We start from the raw sequence: 17,751 nt of genomic DNA, 5'->3' as shown, positions 1-17,751 counted from the left end.
GGGAACTTGAGGGGGAACATCTTCATTCAGGGTGGTGACAGTGTAAAACGAGCTGCCAGCATAAGTGTTGAGAAGTTTGAATATGTATACGAATAGGAAGGTATGGAGGGTTATTGTCTGGATGTGGGTCAATGGGAATAGAATAACAGTTAAACATGGGCTGAAGGGCCTGTTTCTGTGCTGTAGGGCTCTATTTCTAGTTGCTTACAATTTCAGAAATAAAAACCTTTGCAATTAAAATGTTTCATAATTTAATATAATTGGTAATTTAAACTGGGGATCTCTTTTCAAAGCTATGCTTAAGTTTACATTTGATGATGCAATATTGTTAAATTTGGTTTAATGTTTCTTAGGTTAATAATGTATTGCTATTGTACCTACAGCAAAGCCCAAATAACTGGAAGAAGGTAACTTTTGCATGCAAAAGGACAGCCCCATCATGATTTTATCTTGCTTTACCTTAATCCTGGGTTCTTGTGCTTCTTATCAGCAAAATCTGCTAATTTTGAACTCCCAAAATCTTGTCTTGCTCCTTCCCTCTTGGTAGAGATATTTTTCCTTCTTTGATCAAGCAGTTAGTAATTGCTACTACTTTGTCTGAAAGTCACATTTTTTCCAGCTTGGCTCCTTAGGAGAGCTTGGATCCTTTTTTCAATTTGAACATGAGATTCTGCAGATGCTGGAACATCAGAGTAACACAAAAAAATGTTGGAAGAACTCAGCAGGTCAGGCAACATTTATGGAGAGGAGTAGGGTTGATATTGTGGGCTGAGTTTGTCTTTGGTAATTTGATTGGGAGAGTATGACAACCTATAAAGTCATCAGAATCAAGTTTATTCTTGGCATAGGTCTTAAAATTTGTTATGTGGTAGCAGTACAATGCAAGTCAAAAAAGTCACTGTATTTTACAATAAAAAGAAGAATAGTGAGGTCGTGTTTATGGGGTCATGGACTATTCAAGAAATCTGGCAGACGGGAAGAAATTGCCATTAAAACATTGAGCGGCAAAATATCACCAATTGGCACTGACTTCAAAACTTTCCACGAAGAGCTAAAAATTGAGCCTTTTTTAATCCCTAGTGTTAATTTGAAAAACTTCCCGGTGCTTGGTAACAATGATCTCACCATAGAGACATGGGAGACTGCGAATGCTGAAGTCTGGAATGATACACAAAGTGCTGGAGGAACTTGGCAATCAGGCGGCATCTATGGAGAGAAATGGACAGTTGACGTATTGGTTCAAGACCCTTCACCTGGTCCAGGTGTTCAAGTTTCCTGAGCATTCAAATCGAGCAATTTTCTGAGCCAGAGACAACAGAAGTAGTCATCAATAACTTTTTAAGAATTATATAAAGTATAAAAGCTTGGAATGTCTTCATGATTAATATCTGTTTTGATATTCAAGTGAAACAGCTGTGCTGTAGATTTTAAGGGACAGTTTACTAAAGAGTAACTTATGGCTTAGAACCCCAGTAAAAACTCACTTGGGCCTTGAATTCCAGGGCTACTTAGTAAGAATTCATGTCAGTTAATGATTCTCACCTGATCATTTTCCCCAGAAAGCTATAACCTAAAAGGGTACTGGTAACAACTTTAAACTTATGTTTTTAAAGTATATCAGTAACAGTCCTGTGGTTGCCTTTGGTTTTGGTAGTGAACACCGCAATATACTAAGACCCCACATAATACTACCCTGCATGGCACTGATTCGTTACAACGCAGTTATTCAATTTTTCATTGAAATTTTAACTGTGACAAAAATTCATTCGAAACAACACTTAAGCCTTCTCAAGAGTGGCTACCATTACAGTGAATATTTAACCAGCCAATGAGAGCGCTTTACATTGACTGTGAGGGGCTCACAGCCAATCAGGTATTAGTTCGTGCTCTGCCTCCCCCGCATGTGTAAACACTCTTGCTGTCTCGCCAATTTATTCTATTTTTTTCCCGTAATGTCTGGAAAACGGTCTGCAACTTCCAGTGAGGGTAGTACATCTAAGAAGGCTCGGAAAAACATTAGAACGAGTGTGAAAATCCTAGGGTTTCAGGTATAACCAATCATTCAAAATGTCGTTGAACTGGCCAATGAAGTGGGATTAGAGGATGCTAATGATGGCAATGTTGAAGAGTTACTGCATTCTCATGGTGAAAGCCTTAGTAACGAAGAGCTTCGAGAACTGGCAGAGCAATGTATCCTGGGTGAATCTGAGGACACGGATGGGGAAGAGGAAACACTAGCAAGAAATCTCAGCACAAAATTCCTCAGCACTAGCATCACTACAATCGCACAAATCATGGACCCGTTCATCGATAATGACCCTGACTAGGGGCGAAGCAACAAGGCAAAGAGGGGTGTTCTCATTATGATTTCCTGCTACCGAGAACTGCTTATCAGCCTGGTCCCTCCTCTGAGATGCAACCACCACCTACTTCCCTCTGCTGCTACTGCAGTGTGTTGCTGCTCTGTTCCACTGATGTACAGGTTAGGCCTATTTGTCTGTTCGTTACTTCACAAATTACTGTCTGTACAGAAAATAATATCATTTATCTCAGGTTTGAATTTTTCAAAATCAGATACACATGTCCATTTATGTAATGTTATAATGACCACGCACATTGCTGATTTACATGGCAGTCCGCCTCCAAGGAACGCATCCTCAACATTAAGCAGGGTCTGAGTGTACTTTAAATTGATAACTTTCTTACCACTTGAGCTCCATCTAGTGTTCGTTGTAGGTGGTGAATTTTCTTCAAAAATGAATGCTTTGATTTTTCATTGTCAACATGCAAGCATGTCTAACTTCTATATTATTCGGTTTTGTGATCAATTTTAAGTTGATGAGTACGGACTCCCTTCAAGTTCTTTGTCACTCTGTGTCTGTTACATGACGAAGTCAAGATCCTAAACAGACCAGCCACAGGTTCATTTTCAAAACAGCCTAGTGTTAAGGGATAGCAACACACATAAAAGTTGCTGGTGAATGCAGCAGGCCAGGCAGCATCTATAGGAAGAGGTACAGTCGACGTTTCAGGGCTGACGAAGGGTCTTGGCCCGAAACTTCGACTGTACGTCTTCCTGTAGATGCTGCCTGGCCTGCTGCGTTCACCAGCAACTTTTATGTGTATTGCTTGAAATTCCAGCATCTGCAGATTTCCTCGTGTTTGCGTTTTTAGTGTTAAGGGATGGTGTGTCATTGCATAATTCCATTCTAACTGCTTAAAGAGCGATGGATGCTGGATATCTGAAATGATTAAAAAATGTTAACAATACTTAGCTGTCAATTGACATCTGTGGAAAGACAAACGGAATTACTATTTGAGGCTGAAGATTCTTCATCACAACTGGAAAAAATACTAAAAACAAAACTGATTTTAAAAAATCTCTTTCTGCCCAGTACACCCTATTGGGAACTTTCTCTTCTAGTTCTGATGAAAGGATTCACCCTGAAATATAAATACTATTTTTCTTTTCCTAGATGCTGCTTGACCTGCTGAATTTTCTCTTTTTGTTCTGAGTTTCCAGCATTTTTAGAATTTTTTTTAGTTTCATTTCTGGAAGAGCAGTTGAAGTTGATAGTTTATCAGAAGTATTGACTCTTTGGCCATCTCACAACACAATAGAATGAGGGAGGAAGTAAATTATTCTTGACCCTAGGGGATTGCCCAGTAATTGCTAGATTATGTTGGAAAACTACATAGGTGGCTTTGATATAACAAATGTAGAAAATACAGTATGTTCTGCAAAGAACTTCATTTTGGATCTTGGGGTCCAAATACATAGCTTCCTGAAAGTAGATGTGTTAAACAAGGTGTTTGACTTGTCTTCATTGGTGAAGGCATTGGGTATTCAAGCAAGGAAATAGTGTTGCAGCTCTGTAACTGGTTAGAGCACATTTGGTGTATTGTGTAGAGTCCTGGTTGCCCCTTACAGAAAGGATGATGTGGCCTTGGAAGAGGTACATCAGAATCAGATTGATTATTATCAGCAAATGTTAAATTTGTTTTGTGGCAACAGTACTGTGCACGGCATAGTCACAAAAATAAATAAATAATACAAAAGAAGAACAGAAGAGGATTGAAGTGTGTGAGCAACGAAAAGCTGGGCATACCAGTTGTTTGCTGTCGAGCATTGGAGGCTGAGGGTAGAACTGAGAAGTTTATATAAAACAGATTGTGAGAGGTATAGATACAGTAGATGGTCAGGGTCTTCCCAGGGTACAAATGCTTAAAAGCTGGATAACATACTTTTAAGGTGAGAGAAAATTAAAAGTTCTTCAAGACATATTTCATCTACACTAGAAAATGCTGCCTGTGATAGAAACATTTCTGATGGTCTCAATATGGAGGGCTATGGCTCACAAGCTGGCAGAAGAGTCTGCTTCGTTATTGGAAACATCTGTTCAGATGCTATACTGTACTTTTCTATGCTTGTTGCAGTGGAGAATGTGATTGGAAGTGCTGCTGCTCTCTATTACTTGGCATTCTACTCAAACTTGCTAGATTCTCCATATTGTCAGTGTTTAAGCTTTCTTGACGTTCTTGCTTTCATTGTGACTGTATATCTGTATATCATTGTTTTAGTATTTAAGTAGGCAAATTAACTTTTTAAATTGTTGATTTGTATAAATGCACAGAATGATAGTACGGTAGTCCACAAACCATCAATAGATTCTGGTCTGTTAAATTTCTTGGCTGACATCTTGTAGTTTCAATCTTATTGTTGAACAACAATGTATTGGAAAGAAGCACAATAAGGTGTTGCTTATTGAGTATTTTAAATAACTTTCCCAAACACTTCCTTTAAGTAGCTGAAGCTAGGGTGTGGAAAATTTGTTTTGAGTAGGGTGCAGTTATAGTGATGAAGTGTAACAAAACCACAAACAGAAATTCAGCTTGATTTCAGAAGTTGTCATTGGGGGATTACGGTAAATTCCAGTGTATAAGCCGAACCCCCCCCCCCCCCATTTTCAAGGTTAAAAAAGTGACTTTTTCATGTTACCTTTGTATAAGCTGACCCCTTTTGTAGAGGTTTTTGATTTAACCAGAAAAGATCACAAGAGCTCACATGTCGGTACTCAGCTTTGCCAGTTCTGGAACCTGGAAATTTTGTGAACCAGTACCTGCTAAGAAAATAGGCCTACACATTGTAGAGCATTATAAGCAAATTCTTAATAAATAAATCAGGGAGGGAAGTTTTGGATTAGGTTCCCAATGGTAAAGAATCCTCTGAAATGTAAACCCTATGAAACCATTTAGCACCCATCGTAATCTTGTTAAAACATAACATGGGGTGGCGGGATCAGTACGTGTACTCAGTATTGAGCTTGCGACCACCATGTACAAAAGATTAAAACAAATGCGATATGATGCTGGCTTCAAGCTGAAGGTTGTTGATTTTACTAAAGGAACAAATAATTCTGCAGCTGCTAAGAAGTTTAGTGTAAACGAGAAACAAGTGAGAGGTGGAGAAAGGCAGAGGACACGCTGAGGGAAATGCCAAAGACGAAATGTTGAAACCACGGGAAAACATGCCAGTGGCCAGAACTGGAAGGAAAAGTTTGAGTGGGTGAATCACCAGCAATCGTCTGGATACATTGTTACCAGAGAAATGATTCAAGTTCAAGCGTTGAAATGGGCCGAAAAATACAGTGAGGTCAGCGAAAATTTCAAAGCTACGTGAAGTTGGTGTACCCGATTTATGAATAGACGTGATCTTGTGTTGAGACAAATAAAGATTGCTCAGAAGTTGCCGAGCGACCTTGAGAATAAGATTATGGCCTTCCAATAGTTTGTGATCAAGCATCGAGAGGCACATTCTTACCCGCTCTCACTGATTGGTAACATGGACGAGACACCAATGTTCTTTGGTTTTGCTGGCAACCACACTGTCAATAAGAAGGGGGAGAAAACTGTCCTTGTCAAAACAACTGGACACAAGAAGCAACATTTTACTGTCGTGTTGACATGTATGGCTGATGGGACCAAACTACCACCGATGGTGATTTTTAAGAGGAAAACATTCCCAAAGAAAGAAAAATTCCCACGGAGTGTTGTTTACTTTCAAGAACGCGGCTGGATGGACGAAGAGGGTTGCTTGAAGTGGGTTAAAGAGGTGTGGCATCGACGTCCCGAAGGTTTCAGCAAGGAAATGTCGCTACTTCTCTGGGACATGTTCAAAGCGCACTTATCAGATGAGACAAAAGCAGCACTGAAAGCTGAAAATACGGACATTGCAGTCATCCCCAGTGGTTTGACGTCTGTGCTCCAGCCACTAGATTCCCGGAGAGTCAGATAATGAAGAGTGTGAGAGTTTCAAGCTCTGAATGTTTGACGACAGCAGTGTGTACAAGTAAATTGAGAAACAGAATGTGTTTTGTAGATCTTTCCTTTTGTGTAGATTTCATAACCATTAGTATTTTATTTTGTACTTCACTCAAAAACAGCCAATAAATACAACCTGTCTTCTGTGTATTCGTTTTTCCAAAGTTGGCACCCTCTGTATAAGCTGACCCCCTAATTTTAGGACTAAAATTTAGGGCAATATTCTTGGCTCATACACCAGAATTTACAGTAAAAATCAGTCACTTGTCAGGGATTTGGGTAATGGGTACACATCATGAATAAGCTATCAGAAGTAACGTTTCAATGGATAAATAACCAGCTCTAAATTTCATGGGTAAATAAAGGGTTTTTTTTAAGGCATGAAAATGCAAGCTTTATTGTGCTGCTTGTCCTTTTTGAGCTGAGAACACTGGAGAGAGTTGGAATTGGACAGAGCATTCTAATATGGTAATTCAGAGAGAACTTTGGTTGCCTTGTCTATTTTCCCTCCTCAAACAACTAACTTGCGTTTGTACACTTCAAACGCAGGATAGGTCAGGAGCTACATTGGAACATGATGAAACAAGGCAGGTGATCTCATCTACAATGCCAGCCGATACCTTTTTGAGCATTTCAATTGAATTTATAGCAATTCATCACTTGCAGATTTTAAGTATTACAAAGAATGCATGGGTTGTCACATATAGTACTGTAGTAATTTTATGTATTGCACTGTACTACTGCAAAAGAAAACACATTTCATGACGTGATGATAAACCTGATTCTGATATGGGTCTCTATTCTGGACTGAGAGTGGAATCACAGTTGGGGAAAAGGTGGAAGGGAGAGTGAAGGGAGCAGGAAGAACTTATTGTCTCAGGGCTGGGTGTGTCTGCACCCACGTCATCTCCTGCCCCGGCATGTCTTCTCTGCCACCTATACCACACCACTCCCAAGGTGCTCCACCTTCACTATTCCCAACTTCCTTTGTTCTCACCCGATTTACAAGTTCACTATCTGTTCCATGTTAACAAATACAGTCCAGTACAAAAGTCATTGGCACCCTTGTTTTACATATATTTGCCTAAGACTTTTGCACAGTACTGTAGAAACAGTCTGTATTGCATGTTGTGTAGCCTTTTTAGTTCACAGTGCTTTGCTTAGAGAAGCGTAAACCAGGATCTCTTCCTTTCTATAAATAGAGAAATCATCATACCTTAAATTTGGCAATACAATTATTTGTATTTTCTTTGATGGCAGGTGGATCAGAATGGTTCAACAGTGGCACCAGCAGCAATTGGAACAGCCGGGATAACTGGAAATCAGGTGGGATCTGATGGCTAAGTGGCATCAATAGGAGTAGCACTGGAAATTATCTTGATTTGTGCATTATCTTTACCGACAAGAACACCTGTGTTGCCACAGCTGCCTTGATATTTATTTAATAAGTAAAATTGATTGGATGTTTGAAATTTAAAAAATTAGTCTGTTACATTATAACGTTACCTGTTAAGTATGATGGCAGTCATTTTAAGTGATCTGCCGTTCTTGTACACCAATGGCTGTCGGGTTAGTTGAAAGCCCAATTTCAGGGCGTCTGAGTCACTCTGGAGGCTGAAGAATATGGACTGTCTTGGGGTTAGAGCGTGTCGGTGGCGAGGAGGAATGGGGCTTGTTTTCTTTATTGAGATGCAAGCAGCGTGGAATAGACCTTTCCAGCCCTTTGAACAACACCACCCAGCGATCCTCTGGTTTAATCCTAGCCTACTCACAGGATAATTTAGTGTCCAATTAACCTACCAACCAGTATGTTTTTGGACTGGAGACCGGAAGAAACCCACGGAGAGAACATAGCAGCAGCAAGAATTGAACCTGGGCCACTGGTACTGTCAAACATTGTGCTAACCACTACTCTACTTTGCTGTTCCATCTCGTACGCATTCATCCTGTTCAGTCCTGAAAGAATTTTGTTGGCCAAAATTCCTGATCGTCCCTCCTCTACTTACATATCATCGTACTTTTGAACTTTTAGGGTTCTTGTTTTTAAAAAAAAGACTTTTCTTATGATTAGTAATTGACGTCTAATTTCTGAATCAGCCTTTTTGTTTATAAAATAATATAATTTTGCACTTGTGATTTGAGATGCTTGTCATTGGTAGCTTGCCAAATAATTTGCACTTTATTGTTTCTATTTTAAAAAAATAGAGCTCAAGCTACTAGCATCTGCTCTCTAATCTAATTACAGACTCATTTAGTTTGAATTGCTGATAGAATATCACCTAGAATTTGAGAGTGGAAAATCTGCTAATGAAGTTGACACAATAAAGTACATCATAACCAAATATCAATTTGAGCACATCTCTTGGCAGAAGACTGCTGAAAGTAATATCTTAAAATATTCTTGGGATTCTTAATTATCCAATCTTGTTACAATCTGAAACTTTGAAAGTTGTCCTGTAGCATTGAATTAATATTTTCTCACTGCTAACTGCAATACAGTACTCAGCCTGACTTACTGAGTTCCTCCAGCATTTTGTTTATTGCTCTGTATTTCCAGCATTTGTAGAATCTCTTGTGTTTTTTTACTACTGTACCTCTGCCTTCATTGCTATCTTTTTGAATTGGGCAAGTGATATTTCTAAATCCCTAACTCGCTCTTTAGTAGCAAGATAAATTCCTGTTATGAAAAGTGTAAGCAATAATTTACTGTTAAATCTGTTAAATGATGGTTGAGTGGGTGAAATTTTGATAAACCAAGTAGTTGGAGCAGAGTCTTTAGGGGAATTAATACCTGCCAAGGAAGGCAAAATGTCATTTCTTACATATTTCAGTTGTATGACACTTAAATGAATCCACCAAGGAAAAAGTACATGTCTTAATTTGTAGGGCATAGAGGTTAGGAACTGTGTATTGCTACATGAGTGATGTAAGCAATTAGCAGTTGCAAATGTGTCGGTGTATATTCTCAGCCTGAGAAAGGAGAAAGCTACAATTTTGACTAGGTCTCCACTGTAGGCCTGCAGCTTTTGTTGCAGTATCCGTATTTCACAATGAACTTCCATTGTTAATAATTGCCTGAGTTTTGGGTATGCTTGTTTCTTTTTGACCTTATTTTTCAAACTGGTGTTCTGTGGGTCAGAATTTGTGACTGTTCCATTTGTACCTTCACAAATGAGCAATGAAATCTGACCACGTGGCAGCACAACACATCCTCTTATGCTTAGTGTTTGTGTAAATTGGTGGATCTATTATTCCCACGCACTACCAATCTGTCTCAAATTGAGAACAGATGTTGGACTTACCTGTATGACCAAGTACTGCCTTTTGTTCTATATTTACTCACAGAACTAACAAGATGGGAGAGTGAAGATGAATACTTAAGCTTTAATACAGAGAAAATGGAAATGGGAAATGTACATTCGGCCAATCTAGCTCTCCCTGTCGGTTAGTTGCATGCACTTAGATCATTTTGTCTCCCTTCTGGCTTAATGCCAAGCATACACCTGCCTGCTGTCATTTATCTTTGAATGCTACCAGTGAATGATGGTTCGATAAATTCTTCAATAATTATTGAATGTGAGCATTCATTTATCTGAGAGTTCAGCTGAAAGGTAACTTTCTTTTCCTCCATTAAAGGTATGATGAGTGGTGACTACGATCGAAGCTCTTACGGGAGCTCCAGGTCTTACCAGGAATCCTATTCTAATAGGAATGAGAGGTAGGTGAAATAAGCTAGTAACTCACTTTCTATATTTAGACTTGTTTCTAGTCTTTATAGCATTCTGCTTATGAATTAATGTGTCAGTACCAGTGATAATATCTTAACATAACCAGGCAGGTTATCTTGAAATAATACTGCCGAGTTATGAAATTTGAAATCCTGAGTCAAATTGTGTTGGCCTGCTTTCTATTGCTAATTAATACTTGATCTGCACCAAAGCTGCTAATTAAACCTGTTGAAATTTTATTTGTGCAGTATAGCTTGAAACAAAAACACAACTATAATCATTTCTCTCTCCCCGAGCTTTGAATGATTGTCCTCTTTAGGTAAAACCCCGGTAGAGGCAGGCACAAAATCTCACCAGAATTGGATGTGTTTTAGTGTAGAAGATGAACATTTTCTTTTGCATTGGGAGGTGGGATGGGCATTGAGTGGTAAATTTAACAAGTTAAATAACAAAATCTTCTAAGGAGCTTTAAAAATGCATTATTAAAAAGGCTATTGTGAGAAAAGCCTTTTTAATTTGTGGACTGTTCCATATAGACATCTGACTCAAACATTTTGAATTAAGTATTTATACCTATTCCCAAGTATTGCTTTTCACCTAGTGAGCCAAAAGGTTTGGTTGTGCTCAATCCTTCATGGCAATTGCAGTTTAAGATTTCTAAACACTGGGAACTTTAAAAGTTCATCAGTGGAAATCAGTCCCAAATATAACTCAACCTGGTGACAAAAAAAAAATTGGTTTATTCCTTTAAATTTGTTTCTAATAGACACAAAACCACATCACACAAGAATTCTGAAAACATTAGTCATTTAATAATCATTCTGACAAAAAGAAAATTGTGGAAATAGTTTTTAATGTTATATACTAATACTGGAAAGGGGTTTGTTCAGTCAGGGGATTGTAGAGATTACCAAACATTGTTGTTTGAATTGAGAGCATATTAGATAGTACAAATTCCCACTTTGTTTTGGTTTATTGATTCTTAAATCCCATCTGAATGTTGAGAGCCTTATTCTAGTACTATGGCTGTAATAGCCATTAGTATTTGCAGTTTTATGTAGGATGTATGTCATAATTTGTATGCTTACATGTTAAAGGAATTATAAATGTTCAAAATTCCTTTTTGAACGGAGCTTGGGCGGAGCTTGACTGTTATAATTGAATTTACTTGAATCTAGGGCAGAAATGGGTATCTCAGAGCATAATTATGCTTGGGGATGTTCAACTGCTGCATCTACACCAGGTGCAAAAAATGCCGTACAACTTCAGTTCAGAAGATACTGGGCAGAAATCTGAGTTGTCTAAACAGATGGTAGTGTCTACTCTTCAGTTATTTAAAAAAAATTGAATTTCTATTGCATGTAAGCATACTGATGATTATGGAGACCCATCCCCCGTCAGCTTCCAAGCTGTTGGAAATCTCCATGCTAAGAGGCTGTGGATATGAAAGCTAATTGGTTTAACATTGCTACTACAAGATAAAAAGAAAAACGCTCTCTAGATACAATTAAAAGATGCAAATCTTTAAAAAAAAATAACAATTTAGTTAACTAATAATTTGCATAATTTGTATAAGTAGCTCAGACAATTGTTAAAGTTGGCTGCTTATTATTGCTAACTAAAACTGCTTTCATATTCTAGGTAGGGTTTAATATTTTAGTGAAATGCTTTAACATACTGTAAATAAGTTTTCACTCTCGTAACTTATGATAGGAAAGTGACAACTTCCATGAAGTAGTCTACTTTGAATTTGAATATTGGCTGCACTATTTATTCATTGGTAATTTCAATCCAAAGTAACTCATTTATGCAGAATGTTGTAATTCTTGTCTCTTTGCCAGTAATTTATAAAATTGTAACCTTATTCTCAAATCACTAATGGCAAAGTAACATCTTTTTCTTGAGTTTGAAAACTTATTTTCAAAATACATTTAATTTAACTAATGCTGTATATAATTTATACATACATAAACAAGAATATACCTACGAAAAAGGGAATGAATATTTGAACCCTTTTTAGCAGGTAATAGTGTTTTGTTCTGGTTTTATTATACTGTATGTCACTGGTAACTTTACCGGTTTCCTTACTGTGCAACTTTTCCAGGTTTGGACCTTATGAGTCGCATGACTCCAGGTCTGCTCTGGATGGCCGTGATCTGTATAGATCTGGCTACGATTTACATGAACCAGGACGAAGTCGCTTTGGGGATAGCTATCCTGATCGATCCGAGAGCTCCTACAGGAATTTCGGTGATCAATACCTTGACCCTTATGAAGGTAGAAGCCAGAGCCGATTATATGATAATGGCAGGTCTAACTGGGATGACACCTACACACATTCAAGTTCAATGCCTAGGGTGTGGGCTGAGTCGGATACGGGAAGAGGAAGTTACTCTTCCTACAACAGCTTTTCTTCACTCCTTTCGAAGCCTTCATCTGTAGGCTCTCGGGGGAGGGGAATGCTTGGTTATTCTGGCAACGAATATGGAGGCGGATCCTTTTCGATGATGGGAGGACAAGGAGGAGGCAGAGGTCGAGGCAGAGAAGTAAGTACAGAATCTTTGAGATTCTATTCCCTTGTCAGCTTTTTTTAAAAGGATACAATTTCTGATCACTAGCATTATTTTGCTAGTGGGAGAAAATAAGTGTTCCACATGAGCTACAATGGTTGCTTTAGTATAGTTGGTGTTTAAAATTCATGTGAACTTTTGTTAATAGGTGTTAAATTTGCACTCATTTTTAAAACTGGGAAACTGCTCAATGTTTCTTCCTTCCCAAACATCTTCAAATTTTGGTTTAAGATTGAAATGATTCAACTACAAGGTGCTGTTCTGATAAAGTTGAGTTATTAAATTTTCCTTCCAACTTAACTCTATTAAGAAAAGAGCTTGGCATATGTGAGGCAATTTAAGTATTGCTGTGCCAACTCACCAACATTCTCACCAGAGAATCAGAAGACATGATTGCAGGTGGACATAATTGATTTTGGCTATTACATCCATTCACCGCTTTTGGTCGGACACCTTTCAAAATTGTGCTGCGTTCAGCACAATTTTTAAGACTTGTTAATGTCTTATCTCTCGATGAAAAGGCCAAGTGCTGATACCAAGCCTTATTTGCTCAGGAGGAGCCTGCTCAGATTAGGCAATCTGGTGCCTCCAAACCTTGTAGAAAATATGTGCCCTCTTGACGAAGTCAATTATTGGTGTTGTACTCAATTTGCTGCTTAACTTTCAAGGTAAAAACAAAACTTGTGTTCATTGTGTGTGCAAGTTAAAATACAAGGTGTGCTTTGATACCCTGTTTTCCTTCAGTGTTACTGTTTTGACTTACTTTCATTTCACAGCTAATTGCTTAGAGTGAGGAGAGAAATCTCATCCTGAAGCCAGTGAAGGAAAATCTGTGTGCTGGTTTTAAATAACTATTTTAATGACTATTTGAGTTGACTTAACAGTTTAATCTTGTACACTTTTGCATTTTATATTCACTTGGATCTGATAGGAATTTGGATCTTGAAAGTGGAATTTTCTACAAAACAAAAACATTTAGGGACAACACCTTTGGGAGGAAACTGTCAGAAGCACATTAACTGTTAAAGAGTTTAAATATATACGCAATATGCTTTGAACATCTGTTATCTTGGGCAATTAATACAATTTTGGCATGTCTGTGATTCATGTATTTATTTAATGAAAGGGTCCTATAGAGAGCAGATTCTCAATATAAACTTGTAATTTTGGGGAAGTTCTGTATTTCAACTGGGGCTTTTTGGTGCGTTGTGGAATGTTGTTCCAGTGGTATCATTATTTAATTATGATTAACACATTAGACTATTCATGCAGTGCTCATTCTGGCTGCACCGTGAAGCTATGTTCTAATTAGCAGGAAAATTGCCCCTTTTCAGTCACCTTTGTACTCTTTGCAAATATTTTGGCCACTTGTGGGTTTTGCTGCAACATCTATCACATCTAGTCTTGTCTACTTGTGTTCAAAGGGCACCTTTTGTACAGGTAACATTTCTGCTTCAGTAAGCTGTCCCTTGGAAAATGAATTTGCCAAAATGTTGATGGTTCACTTTTGACTACTTAGAGCAGTCTCAGCCTAGTTTGATAAACTAATTTTATACCCAGATGGAATATCCATTCCACTACTCAGAATTTATAATGAATCTAGATTCTAAAGATGAGAAAGTAGGTGATCAAATAAAAGTGTCCACATTCCAAATGCTTACAATCCAATGTAACAGGTTGTGTTTTCTTGAGTGGAGTCTTTGCATGTACTCGCGGTCTGTGATTGCCAGTCTTTCTTTCTCCAGATCTGGAAGGCTCGTTGTTTCAACCCAGAAGAGACTTGGTTTATGTAATTGGGTAGTATTGATGAGCCGGAAATACCTGTAGGCAAATTTCATTGAGTAGTAGTTTGGCTTTGAAATAGTTTTTTTAAAAGTTGAGGGAGACTTCTCTTCCTGTTGATACAACATTGGTTACAAGAATCTAATTCATTAAATGCTTATTCCTTCTCAGTAGCAAATTCTACTACTTGAAGCTGCACAATTTTATATTGTTTACCACTGGAGCCAGACAAACAATGAAGCAGCCAATATATTTCGTTACAAAATGTACTAGAAGCCCTGGTGATATTGATAGAAAGTCTTCCACGTAACTTATGAATTTTTGAAGGAACATTTTCAGACTTTCCTTGATACTTGTGGAATGATAGCCTTATCAAATAATTTTAATGTGACTTAACAGGGCTGTGCTCAGTAATTCATAAAAAATGGGGCATTTGAAGTTTAAAATATCTTTAGCAATTCAGGACATTGAAAATTTTCACATGGGTGCAGACATTGGTTATTTTAATCATGTATTAAAGTGTGCCATCCTACACAATCATGTACATGTTTCTATAACTAATACTCAGTACATTTTCATTGCTGTTAATTCCTGTTTTACCCACTTTCTCTCTGATGGTTTCCTGAAGCAAAGTGGAACAAGTAATTTCCTGTTCTGAATAGCTTATAGCTGGAACTATCCAAAGGTGGTTTGTCACTAGCAGAGATGTGGCATTGGGAAAACTAAAGATGATAGGATTTTTGCTTAAGTTTGCAGTGGAGTTTGTAATTGTACTCCCAAGCATCGTCCAAATGCTGCAATACAAAAAAAGCTCATATTTATTGTGCAGTAGAAATTTTCCTTTTTTTGGAAAATTTATTAAGATAATACTTCTGCATTAGTTTTGCAGATTCTCTTCATTGCTTCAAAATTGTTCTAGGGATAAAAGCACAATTCTTGAATGCAGATGACTTTAAATACAGAGGTACATCTCAAGTGCATCCTTTTTTAAAATTCCCACAATTTTTCCTCGGCTTTGTTGTTTGGAATTGATGGATCAGGAGCCATTGCAGCTGTTGTTGCCTTCATTACTTATTAAAATAACCACCAGTTCTGTAGTGATTCAGAGGCATTGAAGAATATGGTAGAACAAGGGGAGTGCCTTCGAATCTTTCATTTCAAAATCAGTGAAATGGTCTTTTGTCCCAATTTTGGGTTGGCAAATTTTAAACCAGCTCACCGAATTAAGACATCAGTGTTGTAATTGTGTAGCATGGAGATGGAAGAAAACAGTATTTATTCCATAATAGTTTAAGTATGGGATGCAGGAGCCTGCGATTTTCCAAAAATAAATGAGGACTTGGATCTTCTGCAGTTCAGGGAAGGTAGGTGAATCCCAGACAATTGGTAGTAAACAGTTCTAAATTTGATTTATAAAAATTAGGCAAAAATTAACCCATTGACTTCGTTACTGTGAGATGAGGTTTGTCGGTGTGTGGCCTGAAACTTTTTGAATATTAACTTTAGATTTGGGCTTTGACATTAAGCCCTAACGATGCAGGTAGAAGAAAATCTAGATATTTTAGAGACCAATGTAGTAACAATTTATACTTGCTTTTAAAATACATTACAGCTGTCAGATGTAGATATGTACTCAAGATCTGGGAATAATCAATCATACAACAGAGGTGGGTTTGCGTCAAATTTTGGACGAGGCATGAAAAGGAAAGGGATACAAATCAACAAAGCTGCAATAAAGAAACAGAAACTGGCAGCTGCTGAAAAAATACTCAAAGCGGCTGGTAAGTACTTGTGTTCCACTTGGCTGAGAAGAACTCTTGTTTTGAGGTTATTTCCAAGAACTAAATCTGTGGTCTTGTAACTGAGAAAGATCAGTAGTTAATGTTAATTAGTTTAATTTTACTCTGAATATCATTAAGTTCTTTAAAATTTGACTTTTTTGGATAACATTTGGGAAAACAGTATTGATTTTTCATGATGTAATTTTGATGCTATAGGCTGTATCCATAAAATGAAGTCATTGGAGATGATTCATCTTGGGGTTAGAACATGAGCAGGGATTGCCCAGGGTAGTGTTCTAGATTATTGAGGTTGAAAATTAGTGTGTTTGATTTCTTTGCATAGCTACTTGGATAATAGTGTGAATTTGTTGCTTTTAAAAGTTAGTTGTTACATAGTGCTACAATTATTTGCCTTTACAACTGTGGAGAAGTTTGGACACCATGCTGGCATGGCATCAGTAAGGATGCCACACATTCTGTAATCATTTGCCATTGGCAGCACCACTCAACTTAAACATAAGAAATAGGAGCAGGAGTAGGCCATCCGGCCCATTGAGCCTGCCCTGCCATTCAATAAGATCATGGCTGGTCTGTCCATAAACTCAGCTCCATCTACCTGCCTTTTCCCCATAACCCTTAATTCCCCATCTATGTAAAAATCTATCTAACTGTATGTTAAATATATTTAGTGAAGAAGCCTCAACTGCTTCCCTGGGCAGAGAATTCCACAGATTCACCACTCTGGGAAAAACAGTTTCTCCTCATTTCTGTCCTAAATCATCTTCCCTGAATCTTGAGGCAATGTCCCCTATTTCTAGTCTCACCTACCAATGCAAACAACTTTTCTACTTCTATCGTATCTATCCCTTTCAAAATTTTGTATGTTTCTATAAGATCCCCTCTCATTCTTCTGAATTCCAGAGAGTATAGTCCCATGCGACTCGATCTCTCCTCATAGGTTAACCCCTTCATCTCTGGAATCAACCTGGTGAACCTCCTCTGCACTGCCTCCAAAGCCAGTATATCCTTCCTCAAGTATGGAGACCAGAACTGCACACAGTACTCCAGGTGCGGCCTCACCAGTGCCCAGTATAGTTGCAGCATGACCTCCCTGCTCTTGAATTCAATCCCTCTAGCAATGAAAACCAACATTCCGTTTGCCTTCTTAGTAACCTATTGTACCTGCAAGCCAACTTTTTGCGACTCATGAACAAGCACTCACAAGTCCCTCTGCACAACAGCATGCTGCAATCTTTCACCATTTAAATAATAATCTGCTCTATTATTTCTTCTAAAGTGGATGATCTCGCATTTACCAACGTTGTATTCCTTCTGCCAGACCTTGGCCCACTCACTTAACCTACCTATATCCCTCTGCAGACTCTCCACATCCTCTGTACAATTTGCTTTTCCACTCAGTATTATCCTCTGTACAATTTGCTTTTCCACTCAGTTTAGTGTCATCAGCAAATTTTGCAACACTACACTCAGTCCCCTCTTCCAAATCATCAATGTAAATGGTAAACAGCTGCGAGCCCAGCACCGACCCCTGCGGCACCCCACTCACCA

At 38.1% G+C, this 17,751-nt stretch overlaps 1 protein-coding gene across 2 annotated transcripts in view; it reads left to right on the top strand.

Moving 5' to 3' along the window:
- znf326 (zinc finger protein 326) overlaps window positions 1–17,751 on the top strand; it is a 45,962-nt gene that overhangs the window by 2,367 nt on the left and 25,844 nt on the right. For both annotated transcript variants that reach the window (XM_063064676.1, XM_063064675.1), the window contains exons 2-6: window positions 7,582–7,647; window positions 9,667–9,765; window positions 9,958–10,039; window positions 12,154–12,595; window positions 16,014–16,182. In XM_063064676.1, the coding sequence (XP_062920746.1) occupies window positions 7,582–7,647; window positions 9,667–9,765; window positions 9,958–10,039; window positions 12,154–12,595; window positions 16,014–16,182 (858 nt within the window). The remainder of the gene's footprint in view (window positions 1–7,581; window positions 7,648–9,666; window positions 9,766–9,957; window positions 10,040–12,153; window positions 12,596–16,013; window positions 16,183–17,751) is intronic.

Source organism: Mobula hypostoma, chromosome 12 (assembly GCF_963921235.1).
Source record: "Mobula hypostoma chromosome 12, sMobHyp1.1, whole genome shotgun sequence".
Taxonomy (NCBI): Eukaryota; Metazoa; Chordata; class Chondrichthyes; order Myliobatiformes; family Myliobatidae; genus Mobula; species Mobula hypostoma.
This window is presented reverse-complemented; position numbering and strand designations above follow the sequence as displayed.